The sequence below is a fragment of the Peromyscus maniculatus genome, chromosome 1, assembly GCF_049852395.1.
Source record: "Peromyscus maniculatus bairdii isolate BWxNUB_F1_BW_parent chromosome 1, HU_Pman_BW_mat_3.1, whole genome shotgun sequence".
NCBI lineage: Eukaryota > Metazoa > Chordata > Mammalia > Rodentia > Cricetidae > Peromyscus > Peromyscus maniculatus.
In genome coordinates, this window is record NC_134852.1 from 50,210,746 (window position 1) to 50,231,939 (window position 21,194).

General features: G+C 47.3%; 2 protein-coding genes across 2 annotated transcripts in view; one reads left to right on the top strand and one right to left on the bottom strand.

The window, feature by feature from the left end:
* Positions 1-4,907: 4,907 nt before the first annotated feature.
* Positions 4,908-14,518, top strand: Cebpg (CCAAT enhancer binding protein gamma). The gene is made up of 2 exons (XM_076577755.1): positions 4,908-5,038; positions 11,049-14,518. Exon 2 carries the CDS (start codon positions 11,145-11,147, stop codon positions 11,595-11,597), a length of 453 nt encoding a protein of 150 aa, XP_076433870.1. The 5' UTR covers positions 4,908-5,038; positions 11,049-11,144; the 3' UTR covers positions 11,598-14,518.
* Positions 14,519-17,469: 2,951 nt separating this feature from the next.
* Pepd (peptidase D) overlaps positions 17,470-21,194 on the bottom strand; it is a 136,207-nt gene continuing 132,482 nt past the window's right edge. The window contains exons 13-15 of the mRNA XM_006985003.4: positions 20,966-21,150; positions 18,336-18,527; positions 17,470-17,938 (exon numbers count right to left, since the gene is read on the bottom strand). Of these exons, the coding sequence (XP_006985065.1) occupies positions 17,801-17,938; positions 18,336-18,527; positions 20,966-21,150 (515 nt within the window). The 3' untranslated portion in view covers positions 17,470-17,800. The remainder of the gene's footprint in view (positions 17,939-18,335; positions 18,528-20,965; positions 21,151-21,194) is intronic.

Genomic DNA, 21,194 nt, shown 5'->3' on the forward strand with positions numbered 1-21,194 from the left:
CTCCACTGCTGCTGGGAATGCAAACTGGTACAGCCACTTTGGAAATCAGTATGGCAGTTTCTCAGAAAACTGGGAATGAATCTTCCTAAAGACCCAGCTATACCACTCTTGGGCATAAACCCAAGGAATGCTCAATCATACCATAAGGACACATGCTCAACTATGTTCATAGCAGCATTATTTGTAATAGCCAGAACCTGGAAACAACCTAGATGCCCCTCAACTGAAGAATGGATTAAGAAAATGTGGTACATATACACAATGGAATACTATGCAGCAGTAAAAACAATGACATCATGAAATTTGCAGGCAAATGGATGGAACTAGAAAATATCATCCTGAGTGAGGTAACTCAGACTCATAAGTGGATACTAGATGTAAAGCAAAGGATAACCAGACTACAACCCACAGCTCCAGAGAAGCTAGGTAACAAGGAGGACCCAAAGAGGGACACATAGATAGCCCAACAAAGGAGAAATAGATGAGATCTACATGAGCAAACTGGAGGTGGAGGGGAGTACTGGAGGGCAAGGAATGTGGGATGAGAACAAAAGGAAATGGGAGGTTCGAGCTGGAACAGGGACAGAGTGGGAGAACAAGGAAAGAAATACCATGATAAATGAAGATATCATGGGAATAGGAAGAAACAGGGTGCTAGGAAAGTTCCCAGGAATCCACAAGGATGACACTACCTTAGACTACTAGCAATAGTCAAGAGGGTGCCTGAACTGATCTACTCTGGTAACCAGATTAGTGAATACCCTATCATCATAGAGCCTTCATCCAGTGACTGATGGAAGCAGATACAGAGATCCATGGCCAGGTGTCAGGCTGAGCTCCAGGAGTCCAATCCATGAGAGAGAGAGGAGGGATTCTATAAGCAAGGGACATCGAAATCATGATGGGAAAAATGTATAGAGAAGACTAGCCACACTAGTGGAAACTCACGAACTGTAGACCAATAGCTGTGGAGCCCCCATGGGACTAGACTAGGCCCTCTAATATTCGAGTTTAGCTTGAACTGTTTGGGGGGCCTCCAGGCAGGGGGATCGGGATCCATCCCTGGTGCATGAGTGGGCTTTTTGGAGCCCAGTGCCTAAGGTATGACACCTTGCACAGCCTTGGTGCAGGGAGGAGGGGACTGGACCTGCCTCAGCTGAATGTACCAAGCTCTGCTAACACCTCATGGGAGACCCTTACTTGGAGTAAGTGGGAATGGGGGTTGGGTTGGGGAGGAAGGCTGGGGGACAGGAAGAGGGAGGAGGGGGGATCTGTGGTTGGTATGTAAAAGGAATAGAAAAAATTTTAATAATAATAAAAAAAAAACAACCAGATTGGGTTGGAGAGGTGGCTCAGTGGTTAAGAGTGCTTACTGCATTTGTAGAGGTCTATGAGAGTTCAATTCCCAGTATCCAGGTTGTGTGGATCATAATTACCTACAACTTCAGCTCCTGGTGAATCCTCTGGATCTTTTCGGCACTACACTCGGGTGAACAAACATGCAGACATAAACATACATCTAATTTAAAAAACATATCTAAAAGAAAAAATGGGTCACTAATTCCCCATCCCTATTTCATGGAAACAGATGAAGATGTGGTAATTAAATTTACTATTAGAAAAAAATCTAATGGTGCATTAGTATCAACATCTTCAATGTTATATGTATTTGAGTGATTGAGTCATTAGAGCAATGTAAACATGACTTAGCTTTGAAGTGTGTTTCAGATCGCTTCTCGGCCTTTTGGCTAAGATCAAGTGAAGTGTGTTTCAGTATACTCCTATGAATATACTCATTCATCATTCACATATTTGGATCATGCAAGTAGTAATCAATACTTCATATTAATAGTTCCTACCATGTATGAGGCAGAGGCCTAACATATATTAATTCTTTCAATCCTCAAAGTAACATTGTTGTTAACCCCGTTTCACAATATTTGTTTAACTATGTAAAGATGTGCTGCTGTTTTACCTTGCTTGCCTAAGATACCTGATTGGTCTAATAAAAAGCTGACCAGCCAACAGTGAGGGAGGAGGTATAGGTGGGACTTCTGGGTAGGGAGAGTAAGTAAAAGGAAGGATTTAGGCTTGAGGAGAAAGAAACCAGGGGCCAGACAGACACACAGAGGAAGCAGGAAAGTAGGACATACAGAATGAAAGGTAAAAAGCCCTGAGGCAAAATGTAGATGAATAGAAACAGGTTAAATTTAGTTAAAAAAAAAATAGTGGGAGCTGGTTGGTGGCCCAAAGACAATTCCAACTACAATCCCATCTTCCAGATGACACAGAGGTTAAATAATTTGCTTAAGGTTACATTTCTATGGAAGAGTTGGAGCTGTAAATTCTGACTGTACTGTAGCAAGCTTTTTTGTTGGACTATCTTTGGACCTCCAGCCCACAAATAATGACACAGAGACTTATTATTAATTATGAAAGCTTGGCCTTAGCTTAGACTTTTCCCCAACTAGCTCTTATAACTTAATTAACCTATTTTTTTTTTAAATCTACATTTTGCCACATGGCTGGGCTACCTCTTCTTAGTACAGCACTTCTGACTTGCTCCAAGTCTGCTGGTGAAATCACGTGCCTAGATTCCTCCTCCCAGTTTCTCTTTCTCTGCCCGGAAGTCCCACCTATTCTCTCCTGCCAAGCTATTGGACATTTAGCTCTTCATTAAACCAATCGGAAGGTGCCTTAGGCAGAGACATCTTTACAGTGTAAACAAATATTCTGAAACACTGGACCACAGCACTTAGGCGACTTGTGATTAGTCACAGTAGTTGTCAAGTGGCAAAATCGTCCAACCAATAGGATCCCCTACTTTTCAAGTCCTTTTAAAGGAGATTTTAATATACTGCTGGATTACATCATCTTTGGATTTCTAGGGTATATTTTTGACATTCATGAGGCACAGATATATACAGGACATTTTTCCTTTACTCAGACAGCTTGAAACTTTGTGACTTGCAAGAAAGCAACCTAGATTTTTTCAACCTGGAGGCAAAGTCTTCATCAGGCTCTCATTTCCTTATGATGAGTGTTTCCGATGGCTGAGGTTGAAACACAGTTCTTCTCCACTGGGGTTTTGCTCAGTGGTAGCGTGCTTACCCTGTAAGTACCCCTGGGTTCAAATATTCCCTGATCAAAACCATCATTGGGTTCACATGGTCGGCTCTACCCCATCAATCTCCACTGGAGCTTCTTGCCTCAGCCACTTTGACCTGAAGTTCCTGCTCCCATCACAGGGCCTCTAGGCAGCCGCCACCTTCGACTGGTGCATCCATGTCATTAGTGCCACCCAAGCAAGCCCTTCTCATCTTCAGGCCTTCTCTGACGTATTAGATCAGCTCTGGTCCCCTCTTATAATCTCAGCATCTTGGACTTTTTCCCTTAAGCACCTATGAAGATGGTGCTTGAATCATGTCTCTCCGGTTCTCAGAGTAAGCTCCACGGAGGTAGGGACTGTGCATTTGTCCTCTTCATTGCTGACTCCCAGCTTAGGTCACACCTCAGCACACAGTTGGCACCAATACATGTTTGTAAACAAGAAAAACACTACTAGCTATCAGCTAACAAGGAAATCTCAAGACTCCTGGGCTTTGCCTGACTACTGGGTATGGAAGGCTTGCCCAGACACAACACAGAATGCAGCTAGCGGAGTGGCTGGCAAACCAGAGGCTAATTCAATGTACATACGACATGTAAGGCTGTTTTGTTTTCTATACAGGTTTTACATGACTAGAAAATATTAAAAATCATGATTTTGTGAGGAACAAAGCATAGTCCAACTTTGATAGTCTTGAAGAAATGTCGGCTCGTAACACAGGGATCCGAACCGAAAGAGACATACTAGTTTTGATGACATTCTTAGTTTCCCGACTGTGCACGGGTTTATCAGGGTTCACTCTCTGTGGTTTCTCTCTCTGTGGTTTCTCTCTCTCTCTCTCTCTCTCTCTCTCTCTCTCTCTCTCTCTCTCTCTCTCTCTCTCTCTCTCTCTCTCTCTCTCTCTCTCTCTCTTTTTCCCTTTTTGCAGGTATTCTCATCTCCCAGGGATTCCTCGAAGCAGTCTTAGGTGGAGAGCTGCTCTCCTGGCCTTGGTGATGAAGAAACATTTCCTCTTTGAAAGCTAGTGAATTTTGAATGATAAGCATTGCTAAAGAGGAAGCAATCAAACCTATCAGGCGGGCTCTGCCCTCCACCCAGAGCGCTGCTTCCTGTTTTTCAAAAATGCTTTCGATCCTCCTGTGAACTGTTCGGGAGAACCAGGACTGCTAGTCACTGTTAAAGGACCATGCCATGTCCATCACCGTCCTCACAGAGGCGAGCATACTTATGATCTGACAGGGAGCCACAGGAGTCCGCAGTCCTCAAGTGTGACAAGTGTGCTAACTCGACTTTGGACAGGGTTTTTCCTTAACTTGCTTCTGTCAAAATTAAATTTGTAAAAGTCTCAGGGCCCTAAGGCCTAAACACAAAGTTCAGTCACTCAAAAATCCATCTCAGGAAACGTCGTTTCCCAAAGGCAGGTGAGGCCCTCACAAGGTGATCGTCTTTTCAAGCCTCCAACTTCTTGGGACAGAACTTTTTTCTCTCCGTGTGCGGGTCACTCCCACAGCTCAGGCCGCCGCCCGCCAGCGCCAGCAGCCTAAAGGGTGAAGCACAGAGCGCGCCTGCAGCCACCGCCGGGGCCGCCACGCCCACCACGCCCGCCGGTCCCGCCCCCGCCGCGCGCCCGCCTCTCGCCGCCACACGGCCTGTGATTGGCTGGCGGCGCTGCCCGTCTCGAGCGGCGAGCGCGTCGCTCTCAGATCAGCGCTTCTATTGGTCACGGCGGCGGCGGCCGCGCGCGGACCCGACGAGGAGGGGAAAGCCGGTCGCCGCGGTGGCGGAACGGGCGGAGGCTGCCGGTTTCGTAACCGTCGCTCCTCCTCGCCGACTCGCGGGCTGCGAGGCCTGGGTCGGGTCGGGCCGCGCCGCGCGGGGCCGCTCGGAGTGGAGGCCGCCTGGGGGCGGGCGGGCCGGCCGGAGGCGCAGGTAAGGAGGCCGTGGGCTCTTGCTCGGAGAGGGTCGGGGGTGGAGGCCGCGGCCAAGCCCGCCGCTCGCGTAGGTGCCGGCCCGGCCCGAGGAGACCCGGCCCTGCCCGAATCGGCAGGCTGGCTCGGAAGGCCCCTGGCGGCTGGTGGCGCGGGCGGGGGCCCGGAGCGGCGTCTGATGCAACCTGCGGGCAACACCCGGCGGGGCTGAGCTCATCCCTGGCTGCGGCCCAGCGCCGCCTCGCCTGGCGCCGACCCCCGCGCTCCCCCGGGCGCCCCTCGCCGCCGTCGGGGAAGGGATGGAGGACCAGGTGGCCCCTCCAGAACCCGGCCCCCTGCGACGTGCAGCGTGACAAGCCCGGCGCGCATTGGCCCCTGGGGATGGAGGGTGTTCCTAGAATAGAAGGTGGACCGAATCTTTGGAGCCACCTAGGACTCTTTCCTGTCGCTTCCCAAACAGCTCGGTCGGGGCGGGGAGGGCCCGGGTCCTCTTTGGAGTTAACAACCTAGTGACCACCCCGGGAAAGCACTTGCTTTTTAAACACATAACGTTGCAAGGGGGGCTTTGGTGTTAGAGACGGTCGCGTGTCCTGCAGTTCACTGGGAGGGGGAGGGGGGAGGGCATCCTAAATCGCGCATCGACCACCAGTTCACTAGAAGCAGAAGGTCAAGCCATGAAGTCTTTTCTTAGCACGGCTGGAGGGAACGCGGGAAAAGAGCCAGCGGAGGTATCCAGGTGGAGAGGTTGAGCATGCATGTGTGAGGGGAAGGATGGCCTCTTTTTCCAAGTGCGCTTGTGTGTTTCTGGTCCTAAGAAGGTTGGCATGTTTAGTTTTGCTCTTGTTTGAGGGTGGGTCTTTTTCTTTCCCTCTCTCTTTCTTTCCTTCTTTCCTTCTTTCTTTCTTTCTTTCTTTCTTTCTTTCTTTCTTTCTTTCTTTCTTTCTTTCTTTCTTTCTTTCTTTCTTTCTTTCTTTCTTTCTTTATTTCTCTCTCTCTCTCTCTTGTGTGTGGTGTGTGTGTGTGTTTGGTTTTGGTTTTGTTTTTGTGTGTGTGTGTGTGGGGGGAAGCTGCATCATAAGATGTGTCAATTTTAGAAAGGTTTTAACCTTTGTGGGTTGCGTCTCCAAGTTTCCACCCACTTGAATCCTTATTTGAATATATTATCATTGAATGCAGACTTGTCTTCACAGAGGGAAACTTGAAATAAAGCACTGAAAGGGCTTTCTCTACTGAGGGAGTCTACATAGAAGAATTCAATACATGGTAGGCAAGCCCCTTTTCCTCCGAGCCACACCCCTAGCCTTCAGAGAGCTCCAAGGTCTGTTCACTTGTTGCCACTTGAGTAGTATTTTTGATAAGCAACTCCTGGGGTTATTTCCCTGCTCCTGAAAAACTGTAAATAATTACAGGATGCTGTTGAGCTGAAGAAAAACTTGAGCCTGTTTCCTGCCTCTGGTGGACATGCTTGGCTGGCTCAGTTATTTTTATTACCTATCAGAAACAAATAGGTGGGAACAGACATCACCCCTCCCCCAGTATCCTTTAAATTCTCACAAGCAAGCACGCCATGGTTGTCAGCCAGGTTCTGTGATCTTTGAGAGGTGCTTTCATCCCTGGTAAATTAAATGATCCCCGGGAAAACCCCTGGGAACATTCCCTCCTGAGATCATGAGAAAGAGACCCAGGACCTGGTCAAAAGTTGCCTCACTCAGTAATGACTAAGTTTATTGGTCCCTACCTATCCCCTTGTCCTGCCCTGCCATTAAAGGGGAAAAAAAGAAGAAAAAGAAAAAAAATGAAACCTGAACAGGAACTCTAATAAATGCATAATTATAAACAACATTTTTGTTTTGAATGTACTAAGTAGTACTGTGAATATGTTTAAAGGATAGCATCCAAACAAGCATACTTTTTCTTCACTTAACTCCAGTGACTGCTTACACAGAACTCCTTGAAGGAGTGTCCTCTTTCATGGACCCTGCCTCCAGCAGTCTCCAGGGAGACACACTGAAGCTGGAGTTGCCAAAGAAACTGGGGAGCAGACTGGACAGCAAGCACAAAGAAGAAAACAGACCATTGGGGAGGCACTTGGTAGTGCAGAGGTCTTGAGTTGAGCATAAGGGAGAGCTGGGACATAATGAGGTTTGAGTGGAAGATTGCTCTAGGTGAGCAACTGACTCAACCTGTGCACAGGGCTCAGGCCTTTCGGGGGTCGGACAACCAACACTTTCACAGGGGTCACCTAAGACCATTGGAAAACACAGATGTTTATATTGTGATTCATAACAGTAGCAAAATTACACTTGTGGCAATGGAAATAATTACGTGGTTGGGGTCAGCACAGCATGAGGAACTGCATTAAAGGGTCGCAGCGTTAGTAAGGTGGAGAAGCACTGGTCTAGGTAGTCTAGTTAGTGAGTGGAGAGAGCACTGGTCTAGGTAGTCTAGTTAGTGAGTGGAGAGAGCCCAGGCTGCTTGCTACACCGGAGACCAGGGCCCCTGAGAGATGATGTCAGCCTGAGGTAATTTTGGTGGCATTAAGAGGGACAATAGATGCGATAGATTTTTGTTTGTAATTTTGAAGACTCAACCTTCATTAAGGAAATTGAGTGAAAAATTTATTTTGAGAGGCTCATGGGGAAATACGTTCTATCCAGGTTTATGAAAAAAATGACACACTAGGAAAATTCTGTACAGGTTTATTGTTCTAAGTAAAAATTGAGAAAAATTCCATTTTATTTTACTATTCTAACATTTCAAAGTTTCATTGTTTTACCCTTTTGAATGAGCATTATTTGAATTAAATTACTTTTGAAAAAAATCTGTTAGTCGTTTCATTTAGCCCCACATTCTTAAGATTGATCGTTTATATGCAGCCATAGTTCTCTGTGGTCAGTGTCACTGAAATCCTGGGGAGCTCCCCTAAAACAAGACCCTGAAAGCCCGCATCCAGAACGTGTCCCCCAGGCTGGCAGCCTGGGAGTCAGCACTTGCAGAGCGGTGCTCATGGCGTGGTCCGCTGTGAGGGCTGCCCCTCAGCTCTCCTTTGCTTCCTGGGTGATGGCCAAGTAGAGGAAGAAGGCGGCACCTTGCTCCTGTGGACTGAACTTTGGAATAGATTAGTCCATCCAGGAGCCAGACTTTGACTCGGGTTAAATAGCCAGATACTAAATGTCAGACTGCTTTGCTGGAGAGCTTAGCCCGTGTCTGTGGACGGAACAGAGACACAGAGACAAGTGTGTTCAGTGCGAAGCCAAAGCTGATCTGTTTGAAGCCTGCTAAGTTAGCCCCGAGATCCTCTGTCTTGTTTTCTCCTCATTTTAAGTTACCTTTTTGGCTTATCTACTGGTTGAAGATTTGTTTTTGTTTTTTCCCAAGACAGGGTTTTTCTGTGTAGGGCTGTCTTGAAACTCACTCTGTAGACTAGGTAGCCTCAAACTTGAGATCTGCCTGCCTCTGCTTCCTGAGTGCTTGGGATTAAAGGTGTGTGCCACCATTGCCTGGCCTTTTTTTTTTTTTTTTTTTTTTTTTTAAAGACAGGATCTGTCTACATAGCCCTGGATGTCTTGGAACTTGCTATGTAGACCAGGCTAGCCACGAAGATCCACCTGACTCCACCTCCTAAGGCTGACATTAAAGGCATGTACCACTTTGTCCAGCCTACTTTTTTTTTTAAACAATCATGAGTTACTTTTTATTTCCTCTCCCTTTTTCTTGCAAGTTTGTAGGTTCAATAAACAATACTCTTGTTTTTCTAGCCAAAAGACTCACTCAAAACCTCTCCTTTGTTCTGGTTAGAACTTTAGTAAGAGTAGTTAGAACCCTACCCCATTCTTTTATCTTTGGTTCAGAAATAGGCAGACCATCCCTGCATTTGGAGCCTGTTGTGAATAAGTAGGTAGTGACTAGAGTTGATGGTATTTTGTTAGCTGTGGCATCATACCGTTTCCACATCCCTCCTGTACAGAGGGGGGAATTGAAGCTCACAGGAGGGAAGGGGTGGTGTGTCCAGGGTGGAAGTGATGGAGCCAGAGCCAAGGACAGACGGGATCTGGTTTCTAGTCTGCACTTCTTTGGATCATTGGCTATCTTTGAGGTAGGACAAATTGACTGTAGAGATTAGCTTTGAAGAATAAGAATATAAGAAAATAGAATCCTGGGAGAAGTATTAAATTTTACAAGTCCTTAAATTTGGATTAAACACATTATACCAACTTGATAAGCAACAGCGTTCATGGCAGCCAGGGTAGCTTAAGTTAATATTGAATACCCACTTCATATTTTTTAATTAATTTGTTTACTTTCTTTATTTTGAACAACTACCTTTTAAGTGGGAGAGAAATTAGGCCACATAATCATTTTCAAGGGAAATTGTGAAATGTCTGTTATTGAGCGTAACTCAAAGTCCATATCCATCATGGCTCGGGAGGAAGCTTTCTGTCTGGCTTTAGTGCTGGAGCAAGAACAGATGACCCACTAGCTCAGGGCTGGCTGAGGGGCTGTGAGAACAATTCAGAGTAATGATACATGGACATTTAAAGGCAAAGATTAATAGTAATAAATAATAAAGGGCCAGCTTAATAAGCAGGCTTGGCCAAAGTTTGGGTGAAGCTGTTGATGTTTACTGATTGGACTTTTCTTAATAACCATGGGTGTACTCATTGGAGCATTTTCCTAACTCTAGTTAATTTCCCTAACTTTGTCCATTGATGTCGTTTTAGCAGTTCTGGGAAACTAGAGCAGCAGTGTGATGGATCATAATGAATGCTTCCTACATTTCTAAGGGTGCTGTGTCTCCTAGATGGACACACATGTTCTCGTGGGGATGGAGTAGGTGTGCTTTCACCTGTCACAGTTCACAGGTGGCCAGAGGGATTAGTTACAATCATAGCAAGCCAGGTCTTAGTAGTTTTTCTTTGGTGAATCAGTATGTTTAGGCCAGTGGTTCTCAATCTTCCTAATGCTATGACCCTTTAATATAGTTCCTCATGTTGTGGTAACCCCTGGCAACCATAAAATTATTTTTTTTTTTTGGTTTTTTTTGAGACAGGGTTTCTCTGTGTAGCTTTGTGCCTTTCCTGGAACTCACTTGGTAGCCCAGGCTGGCCTCGAACTCACAGAGATCCACCTGGCTCTGCCTCCCGAGTGCTGGGATTAAAGGCGTGCGCCACCACCGCCCGGCCCATAAAATTATTTTTGTTGCTACTTCATAACTGTAATTTTGCTACTGTTAGGAATTGTAATGTAAATGGTTTTTGGAGACAGAGGTTTGCCAAAGGGGTCACAACCTTGCATGTTGAGAACTGCTGGGCTACGCGATGATTGTGTCAAGAAGGAAAAACTGATGCAGGCGTGGGGGTACTTTATTGGATATCTCCGTTCCCAAATACAAGAAACAGATTGAGTAAATGTCAGTAAACTGTCACTTAAGGTTGCTAAAATGTAAAAAGGCAAATCAACTAACCAACTGAAAATACCCTACCTTAAGAAAATAGCCCATAATAGGTGAAGTCATTGCTAAGTCACCCTGGGAATATTGAATAAGGAACGTGCTAGGATCCTAATGGCACCCCAATCCTCATGGGTTCTGCAGATTGAGCGTTCTGATCCAGCATTCTAACCTGATTTGAAACGCCTTCCTCTCATTGCGGGTGCTCTTCTACAATCACTGAACTTGCTTTTCCATGCTCCCCCCCCCCCCCCCACACACCAGACAGCTCAGATTTCTCCCTGGCAGATTGTCCGAGTGTTACTAGCTCACATGTGCTACCTAATTCGTGCTACGCTTTTGTTTTCCTTCCTTTTTTGATAATCACAGCTAGCCCCAGGTGGGGCTGGCCTTCAGCTTATGGTGCTTCTGAACCAGCTTACCTTTTGAAATTTGGAAACACGGCAGTTGTTTGTGTCAGCAAAACCAATTAATGGTTGCCTGCTGTGTTAGGTCCATGCAAGTTTAATCTTACTTGATCCTGTCATTTCCAATATTTTAATGCAACTTATTTTCTAACTAGGTACATGTGAAGATATTTTGGCAGTTGAGTGTGACCTCTGCTGATCACATTGCTCTGATTTCTACCTGTTCTGTGTTGGCAAAGGAACACGCCCAAATGAGCAAGCTGCCGCAGCCAGCCACTACTCCAGGAGTGAACGGAATAAGTGTCATTCATACTCAGGCACATGCCAGTGGCTTACAGCAGGTTCCTCAGCTGGTGCCCGCCGGGCCTGGGGGAGGAGGCAAAGCTGTGCCTCCAAGCAAGCAAAGCAAAAAGAGTTCACCCATGGATCGCAATAGTGACGAGTATCGCCAGCGCAGAGAGCGGAACAATATGGCCGTGAAAAAGAGCCGATTAAAAAGCAAGCAGAAGGCTCAAGACACACTGCAGAGAGTGAACCAGCTCAAGGAAGAGAACGAACGCTTGGAAGCCAAAATTAAGTTGCTGACAAAGGAATTAAGTGTACTGAAAGATTTGTTTCTTGAGCACGCACACAACCTCGCAGACAACGTGCAGCCCATCAGCACTGAAACCACAACGACAAATTCTGATAACACGGGGCAGTAGATCCTTCCAGACAGCACAGCTTTGTGGCGTGAACGTGGAGGTGGGACCACCCTGCACCACTTGGTTCAGTGCTGAGCGTGGTCCTGTTCCATGGAGGTTATTTTCTCGGCTCAGCACTGAACAGTTGATTAGCCAGGTAGTTTATCTGGTCTTAAATGATAATGGATTTTTGAAGCACTAAAAGAAAACTTGGGTTTATGGTTAAAACAAAATTCTTGGACCTTAATATTCTTAATAAATCCTGACTTCCCCAGAAATGCTTCTTTTCTAGGAATGGGAAAATGGAAGGTCATATAGAAGGTTTTGGGTTTTAATGAGACAATACCTTGGATTAAGAAAAGCTGGATTCCATCTGTGTTCCTTGACTTGTGATTTTAGTCTAAATTGTGTATTGTAAATTCTAGGGCTTCAGAAACCAATCATCATAATTTGGCCCCATTTTATAGTTAGTATAAACCTGTGTTAGCATAATTGGCATTGTTTTTCCCAACAAATACATATTTTTAAAAAAATAACTTCAGGCAAAGTAAAGAAACCCCATTCAGGTCACACCAAAGAGGTGGTTAAAAATACAAATTATATTTAGGAAGGAAAGAAGTGTTTTGTTTGTTTTTTCCTCCCTTGTTTGTTTTAAAGGCATAGAGAGTGGATTGAACTCGGGTCCTTTGGTCTACTGGATTAGCATTCTCATGTGTCCTTCAAAACCAGCATCTACTGTGTGCTGACATTTAGTGTCTGTGCATGCTAGTAAAGGGAGTGTTTGTTTGGAGGGGAGAAACCATTTTTTGACAGCCAAGTTAGTAAATAAAATGCCTTGGCTTGATGATACAGACCATGATTTAGAATACTAGTTTATGCTGGGCATGGTGGCACAAGCTTTAGTCTGAGCACTCAGGAGGCAGAGGCAGGAAGATCTCTTGAGTTCAAGGCCAGCCTGGTCTACAGAGTGAGTTCCAGGACAGCCAGGACTACAGAGAAACCCTGTCTCAAAAACAAAAGCAACAAAAAACAAACAACAACAAAAAAGAATACTAATTCTTTTGGTAGAATAACTGCCAACGGGGCCATGCTTTTTAAGGGCAGAGGTTTTTTTTTTTTTGTGTGTGTGCTTGTGTGAAGAGGCACATTTTGGTATTTGATCTCAAATAAATGATTATTAGAAAAATGTATCAACTTCATGCCATCTCTCAAAAGACTAGTCAAAGAAAACTTGAAAGTATAAGGTTTCAATCTTTAATTTATTTCCTAAATCTTTTTATTTTTATTTTTTATTTTTTTGAGGAATTTCTTTTCTAGTTTAGTGAGGTGTTCTTCCAGACTTCATGTGGTGTTGCCTCTGTTTATCCATTAGTATGCTTGTATGTTCTGTATAAATTATTTGAGAGAAAATGCTGATAAGACTCAGGATATTGACTTTTGTGTTGTGAAACTGACAAGCCAGTAGGGTATCTCTAGGGCCTGCTTTTATCAGTGTTGTAGTTTAGATTGTCTTGCACAGTTCCAGCTAAAGTTTGTTGGTTCCTGAGATGGTGACTAAAACACGAGTCTTGCATGATCACAGTTTGTGTTGCCGGGAATCTTGTTTGAACATGGTCATTTCTGGTCCTGTTTCCTACTAAGACTTGGTTACTGTAACCTCAGTGTAACTCAGGTTGCTCCCTGAGTGTGACAGAAGAGTGTGGACTCTGTTCTCCTGTGCAGAAGCTATTGGTGCCCTGCAGCTCAGCATAGCCTTTTAGGGCCACTGTGCCGAAGACAGGAGTCAACACTGTTTTTAGGGAACCAAGAAATGAATGGGGTTTTTAAAAGTTAGGGTCCAGCACCAGTTTACCTTGGTTGGAATAGCCATCTGCTCATAAAGATTGATAGATGTTTTGTATAACTAACAAGGATGCACCCATACAATCCTAATCTACCAGCGGATTGATATTATGTAATGAACTTACTGGGAGATAGAGTTAGGTCCTACTTGAACATACAGTAGGCATTCAGACATTGGATCTCCTACTTCCAAAGACTAGCTTTCACAAATGGACATTCTCGTGGAATTGTGCTTACTGGTGCAAGGACTTAAGCCATTGGGAAGGCAGTGCTCAATATTTCTAATCAGAACATCCACATCAGTCCTACCTGTGCTCTTACCTTTGCAAATCAGATCATTAGCACAAGCAAGCAGTTCCACATAGAACACATTGTCAGCTGGCCTTTGGACTGTCTTACTGAAGGGGAAATAATGTTGAGCTTGATAGAGTTCTCAGTGTAAAATGAGGGAAACTAGGTTTGGGGAGTGGGTAAGCGTAGGACTTTGGAAATTGTAAAGTGGCTTTGGTAAGTCGTCACTGGGGAACCTTTAGAGTTTGATCTGCCTTGCGGACAGGTCTGGTGGTTTAGGAGTCAAGCTATAGCGTGGATTAGCCACACCTGTGTTACCTGGGATGGGTGCCCTTGACTAGTTTGGGGTACGGAGTTTTGGGTGCGTCTGGCTCTTTGTGTCAGGTGATTTTGGAATCTTAAGGATTTTACTAAAATGACCTGGGGTTTGAAATCCAGGTCATGAGCCCACTCATTTTGTACAGTTCTCAATCTATGAAAGTAGAAACATGTACAGTTTGATAAGAAAGGCAGCGACTCTTAATGTTTCTTACTCCCCCGCCCCGCCGTCCCTCCCCCACCGGAGGGCTGAAGCCTTGTGCCTCAACAACCCACGGAGCACCTGGGGTGCTTCGGATGCCTTAGCAATGATGCCTGTGTGTGCGACAGGCTAGGGAAGATTCCATACAGCTAATCAGATCTGCCTCTCAGGAAAAATACTAACTTGTTCTTTTTGTTCCTGGCTTTCAGTTTGTGAGATTACTCTATTTTTTTAAATATAATTTTATTTCTTTCAACGAATTTAAAAATAAATACCTTTGGAACAATGACTGGTTTTCTTTGTGAGTTTCTTTATCTTGGAGGTGAGCAAGAAGTTCATTTGTAATTGGCCCCTAAGAACCTGCAAGGTACCTCCTGCTGCTGTCCTGGGCGGGGGACGTGGACCAGCAGGCTGCTTTTGCGCAAGTTTGGATTTCCCTGAGTAGACAGTGAAGTAGTTTTCTCTAAACTTGGACTGTATTTTCAGTTGTTTGTAGTTGTTTGGTCTAACTTAAAACTGCATCCTGGAGCAGGGACATGACGAAAGGGGCTGTCTCCTGGTGGTTGGAGCCTATGGTTCCATCTGAGGCCTGTCCCTAACAGTACAGTTGAGAGTAAATATCATCTTTACTTACATGGTACCTGGGTATGGAAGTGAGTTAGCTGCTTTCAGAAATATCGTGAGTCCAAGAAATCAGTTTGAATTGTGTGTTTGAAGAAAAAAAAAAAATAGATGCTTTCCTCTGATTCTTTGAGTCTTTTTGTGTTTGGGGAACTAAGTTCCAATTATTCCATGATTGTGAAAATTGTGTGACTGAGTGTGGTGGCTCATGTTTGTAATCCCAGCATTATGGAGATGAAGGATTTGGTTGGTGGTGGCGCACGCCTTTAATTCCAGCACTCGGGAGGCAGAGGCAGGCTGATCTCTGAGTTCGAGGCCAGCCTGGTCTACAGAGTGAGCTCCAGGACAGCCAGGGCTCCACAGAAAAACCCTGTCTCAAAAACAAAATAAAAAACAAAAGTTGTAGGTGTGTTCTATCCTACTTCGTTTGAATGAATTAGTTGTGAATTTTTGGTTTTAGTTTTAGTGAGATGTTCTCATGTAGCCAACGCTGGCCATCAGCTTGATAAGCAGCCAAGTATGGCTTTGAACTTCCAACCTTCCTGCCTCCACCTCTCAAGTGCTAGGATTACAGGTATGTACCACTACATCTGGTTTTATGTGACACTGGGGCTTGAACCTGGGGCTTTGTGTATGTTAGGTGAGTACTCTACTAACTGAGCTAGAATCTCCCGCTCTAGTTGGAGTTTATTGCTAATAACTTGTATTAGAAAATTTTATACTTTGTGATGAAACCAGGTCTTAATAAAAACACTTTTAGAATGACCAGTTCTTGAAGTGCCTGTACATATCTGAAGAGTATCTTAACTGTACCTTGTGCAATAAAAAAAAAAAAAAAAAGTCCCACCCCAAATTGTCTTGTGCCACAGCTTGTCCCCTACTCTTAGCCCTCCCTTTGAAGCAGCTGTCAGGTGCTCAAGTGGGACTTCAGTGTAGCCCTGGAACCTGCCTGCTTCAGACCCCTACCACTCAATCCTGTCCAGCTCAGAGGCGGCACCCTCTCCTGCATGGACTTGATGCCTCATGGTTCTTCCTGGATGGCAGTGTATCACACGCTCTCCAGAACCTCCTCTGCTTCCTAGTCCTGGTATGTGGCCCCTTCCTTCATCCTCTCCATTCTCCCTGCCACCTCTTGCAGCTCTTTGTTTGGAATGCAGCATCTCTTTTCACTTCAAACCCTTCTTGGTCTATTCTTACAAGGCCTCTGTACAAGGCCAATCCTGTTCTTTTCCTTTCTTTCATTGTCTGAGGCAATACTGATGTTGTACTGTTGAAGCAAAGCTTCAAAGGAGACTTCAGGCCCTGAGCATATGGATTGTGCTCATGTCTCATGGAGTAGATGCTCAGTTAATACTGGGCCCTTCCAGAGTGTGGGGAAGGCTTCAGCACTGCAGAACTTTCTGGAAGGGTCTCTAATCCAATTTTGAAGCTATACAAATTTCTGCAGAAGTTGGAGTGATGGATACAGCTTTAGGAACATGGGATAAAGTTAGCCCAAGTTTACCCGTACTGCCATGTCTAATGGGGATGGGCCATCTGTACCAATGAAACCCTAAGATCGGATGTTGTAAACCTAAGAAGTAAATGAGATAAATGGTGCTTTGGGACTGAGATCAGCATTTGTTTCTCTGGTGGCTTTTATTTTCTTGTGGCCACATCATAAGCACTTTTGTGTTATTGCCATAGGAAGAAGCCAATTTCTAGTGAATAAACCCTTTGGTGGCTGCTTGAAAAGTCTCTAGCTTGGACCAGTTTTTTTTTTTTTTTCTCCATTACAGCTCCATTTATTTTATTTTTAAACTTTATTTATTTTGGAGTCACGATCTCTATATAGTCCTAGCTGGCCTGTAACTCAATAGAGATCAGCCTGCCTGTTTTGAGATAAGGGTCTCGTGTCCCAGGCTGGTCTTAAATTCACTGTGTAGCCAAGGATGACCTTGGATTCCTGATCCTCTGCCTGCAGTCTCCCAGTCCTGGGATCACAGGCATGGCAGTACTAGGGAGGGCACCCCACTGAGCCACACCCTGGTGGAACCTTTCTCACTTGCAACCCAGAACTGTATCGATTTTGAAAGCCAGCTCTGGGGGCGGGGCAGGTCCCTAGGACTGAGACACTGTCAAGCAGAGAGGAGGACAAGTGTTCCACCATGGGCAGGCACAGCTGGGCCCACGAGGCTTACAGCCTTGGGATGGAATTGGGTCAGTAGACTATTGGGGGTGGTGGTACAACAGACAGATTGGGTAGCAGGCTCTCCTGTGCCACCCTGCTGCTAGGCAGGCAGTGCTGCTGCCGACGCGCTCCATCTTTACTAGTATAAAAATGAGATCAAGGCCCCAGGACCTCCTACCAAATGCCCTCGTGGTTCTGGTGCCTGCTGGCTTGGGAACAGTGTGCACTAACTTCAGCAGAACCCCTGGGGCTCAGTGGAAGCTCCTGGTGGAGGACTCCCCTGGGTCTCCCAGACCAGTCCAAGGCAGAGGCAGAGGGCACAGGGCCTTGTGGGCACTCCTGGGAGCAGAGCAGACTCCTGCAGCTGACACCTGGTGAGCCATCTTCTTGGCCCATGGCGCTCATGCTCTTCTAGGAAGGAGGAAAGGAAGCCGCTGGGTACAAAGGGCCATTCAGAAAAGCTTTTATTGCAAATTCCATTCTGCACATTGATTGTTTTGGAGAAGACATAAATGCATCCTTCCTGAGCACATAGATATAAATGGCAGCAGGAGAACTGAGTTGTGACTTAAGAACAGGATTTTTTTCAATCAACAGTCATTTAAGCAAAGTCAAGGTTAGGGATGTGATCTTGCAGGTTAATAAAATGCTGTCCTCCCTTGGAAACGGCAGTGATGGTTTTGTAGGATCAATTGTGAGCTCCAGGATCTGATTGCTGATGGGGTGCCATGGGCAGGCTGACATCACAGAGAAGGTTCACAAGGCCAGCACCCAGCTGCTCTACTTTGGGCCAGAGGAGGGTGTAAAGGCCTTGTCACAGCCTGCCATGCATGCTTCAATTTCCTCCACGGTCCTCGGGACACAGGTCAGCAGCTCCATGCCACTGTTAGTCACGACAACATCCTCCTCGATACGGACCTGCGTCACACAGACAGGATGCCATCATGTCCCTGCTGCCTTAATTTGTCACATTAGTGCCAACCTGCTCCAGCTTGACTGCTACCTGGGGGAAGCTCTCTGAGGGATGGGACTAGTCTCTGTGACAGGACAGACTGGTCTCAGAGCCTCTGGGGAAGACACAGGGGGAGGCTTCTGTGTGGTCCTTTGCTTATACTGTGCTCCCATGGAGCCTCTGGGACTGGTAGGCTTTTTGAAGAATCTCTTCCTGTTGAGAGGCAAGGTATCTGTGACAGCCCACATAATAAAGGGTGTGGCCAGGCCTAAACACAGTCACCTGCCCTTCCACCTTTCTCCCAGGCACCAGTGGGGTGGTGGACATTCTGGGAATAAGAATGTGGGGCCCCCAGCTACTCACCCCACCAAAGTTGCGGAAGCGCTGCAGGACCTCGTGGTTGAAGAAGCAGGCTTGGGCTGGGTCTGCCAGGGCCTGGTCCAGGAGGTGGTCGATGAAGTAGATTCCTGGCTCCACGGTCAGCACCATGCCTGGCTCCAGGTGCCTTGCTGTGCGCAGACTCCGCAAGCCAGGCTCATCAATGCGCTCTACACCCTGGAGAGAGAGACGGAACCCAACTGAACACCCCAAGGCTGGCTATCAGGATTGAGAGGCAGCCAGACAGGATTGGCTCCAGCCCCCTGGGTTCTTCTGACTAGAGTGTATCCAGCCCAGTCTGACCACAGGAACCCTCTGCCCTCTCTGTCCACACCTGTATTCAGGGCATTCTGACCCTTGGCTACCCTCAGATCTGCCTTCAGGACATTGCTAATGCACACACACAGGACCAAGCTGCCAGGGAGGCCCACAGGGCTGGCTGGGTGTCTAGCTGCCCTCACTCAGGCCCTTCTGCAGGTCAGAAGCTAAACCAGGGAAGCCAAAAAAGCTCTTAGGGGGTGCATGGCCTGCAGGCCTTCCTCGTCATATCTTCCAGGACTGGAATGGCTCCTGCAGGTCAAGTCGGCCTTTTCAGTAGAGAAAGGGACAGGCCATCAGGACGGGCCTGTTACCACCCGTACTGGCATGTAAGTGCCTGCTTGTGTCCAGCCTACACCTGGGCCCTCGGGAACAGCCCTGTGACCGTGCTGCGATTCTGCCCTGCTCCTCCAGCTCCCCGGGCAGTCATCGGGCCTGTGGCCAGGGCCTCTGAGCAAGTGGGCAGCAGAGTAAGCTTTCTGGTCAGGATCTAGTTTGCCCTGCCCTACTTGTGGCTCCTCCAAGGACGCCCAGCTGCTGGAGACGGAGCTGTCATTTCTGACTGTTTGGGGGCCAAGAACATCAGTCTTCAATTAGCGGTTCACGTAAGGTAACCAGAAACAGGCTGGCTTGGCCTCCAAGGCTGGGCACAGCAAGGAGGTCTGTGACTGGGATTCTGTGAGGGTAGGGACAGCCACTGTGACCTGGTGTGAGCAGGCAGGATGAAGGTGAGGATGGGACACAAAGGACCCCGCCTCTTGTGGGCCATGCTCTGGAAGAACCCCGGCTGGCCATTGTCAGCCTTGCAACACTAGCCTCTGGACCAACAGGCGCAGAGGCTGTGGGGGAGGAGGATGCTCCTCAGAAGGCCCCAGGCCTCTGCTCAGGTGGGAGGTGCCTCTTGGGTGTGTGTGTGTGTGGGGGGGGGGTAGCACACTGGAACTCAGGGTTTTGAGCATGTTTGGTGAGTTGCCACTGAGCTTACACCCAGTAGGCCCATTCGTTCCATCCTGTTCTGTGGGTGCGGAGGGGGTACAGCTTCCTGCCACTTAGGAGAGTTTAGACTCATTACTCCAACTGAGGTTAGGGGAGACTGGAGGGGATACCTGTCTGAGCAGCTGCCCCGGGTCTGCTGGGTTAGGGATGTGAGCTGGTCCAAGTGACCTACAGGCCAAGGATGGGGTGCCAGCTATGTTAGGGTGTCAACTATGCTAGGGGTGTCCATGCCTGCTGCTCTGCCTGGGCAGAGGGGGCTCTGAGAAGAGACCCAGATGTGTCTGGAGGCCTGAAATAAACGACTTTTATAGGAAAAGCCATATTTTTTCCACAGTGTTTATCTGTCAGAAGAATAGACTGAGCACAAAGGGCCGCTTACTGGAAAAGATGAAAACAGTGTGCTGCCAAGTCTCTTCGGTGGAAAAAAGGACTTTGGCGACTAATGAATAACGAACCTCAACTAACAATGTCTGGAAGGGCCTGCTCTTGGCTCCCTGCACACAATAGGATGGACAGAAATTAGGAAATTAAAACTGATTTTGTTTCTCCAAATTTAACTGTTTACACTTGAGAAAAAAATAATTGAATAATAATGCTTCTCTTGAGCAATCCCCCCCTCCCCCAAAATCATTCTTAGTGCTTTCAAAATACCCCACAGCCAAGAGGCTGGGTCTAGTCTTGGCTAACTGGCTGGTGGGCCCCAGGGAGTGCATAATTGCACAATCCGCCCCCTGCACGGTGGGCACCAGGCCAGGCTGGGCAGCAGGAACAGGCCCTGAGGGGCTGTAGCCACCTGCCCAGTAGGGCTGCCCAGGAGCCCTTAGGCACCCACTGGGTGGTCCTTCGAGCTGTCAGTAAGAGGAGAGGGAGCCCTGTCTGAAGATGCCCTTCAAGCCTTCCTCTCCTGCCAGAGGCCCAGGAGGCAGGGGGTGAGCCAGCTAGGGCGCTGGAAAGGGGTCTGCTGCCGAGCTTCTAAGGGCTGGAGCAAGCAGGAGTGAAGGACACGCAGGGTTTGCTGGAACTCTGTCCCTATCTCGGGGAACCTCTGCACAGATGCTGTCACAGCTGTGTCTTGAGGCCGTGCAGGCAGAGGCACCACCCCAAGTCTGAAGTCTGTGCAGCCGCTGGGGAAGATCACCCACCGACCCACCGTGCTGTCCAGGGACCCCCAATTCCTGTGTGTCAGAGAGAGACCCATCCCTCCTGTTTTCCTACATCTCCAGCAACATCCCCTACCCCCCAAACCCACCTCACTCTATCCCAGTAAGGGCCGGCTCAGGGAGACCAGTGTGCACACTGACCTCAGGGTAGCCTCCCACGTCGTGCACATCTAGGCCCAGGAAGTGGCCGAGCCCATGGGGCATGAACACTGCCCCCAGGTGGACCTGGAGCATGGCATCCACACTGCCACTCAGGAGGCCAATGCGGGTCAGCTCCTCCAGGTGGATCCGGTCAGCCAGCCGGTGCATGTCAGGCCACCAGACACCTGTGGTTAGGGAGAGGCCGTGATAAGCCAGGGCTCTACAGACC

Coding starts and splice junctions, on each gene's coding strand:
- Cebpg (XM_076577755.1), top strand. CDS start 11,145: ATGAGCAAGCTGCCGCAGCCAGCCACTACTCCAGGAGTGAACGGAATA.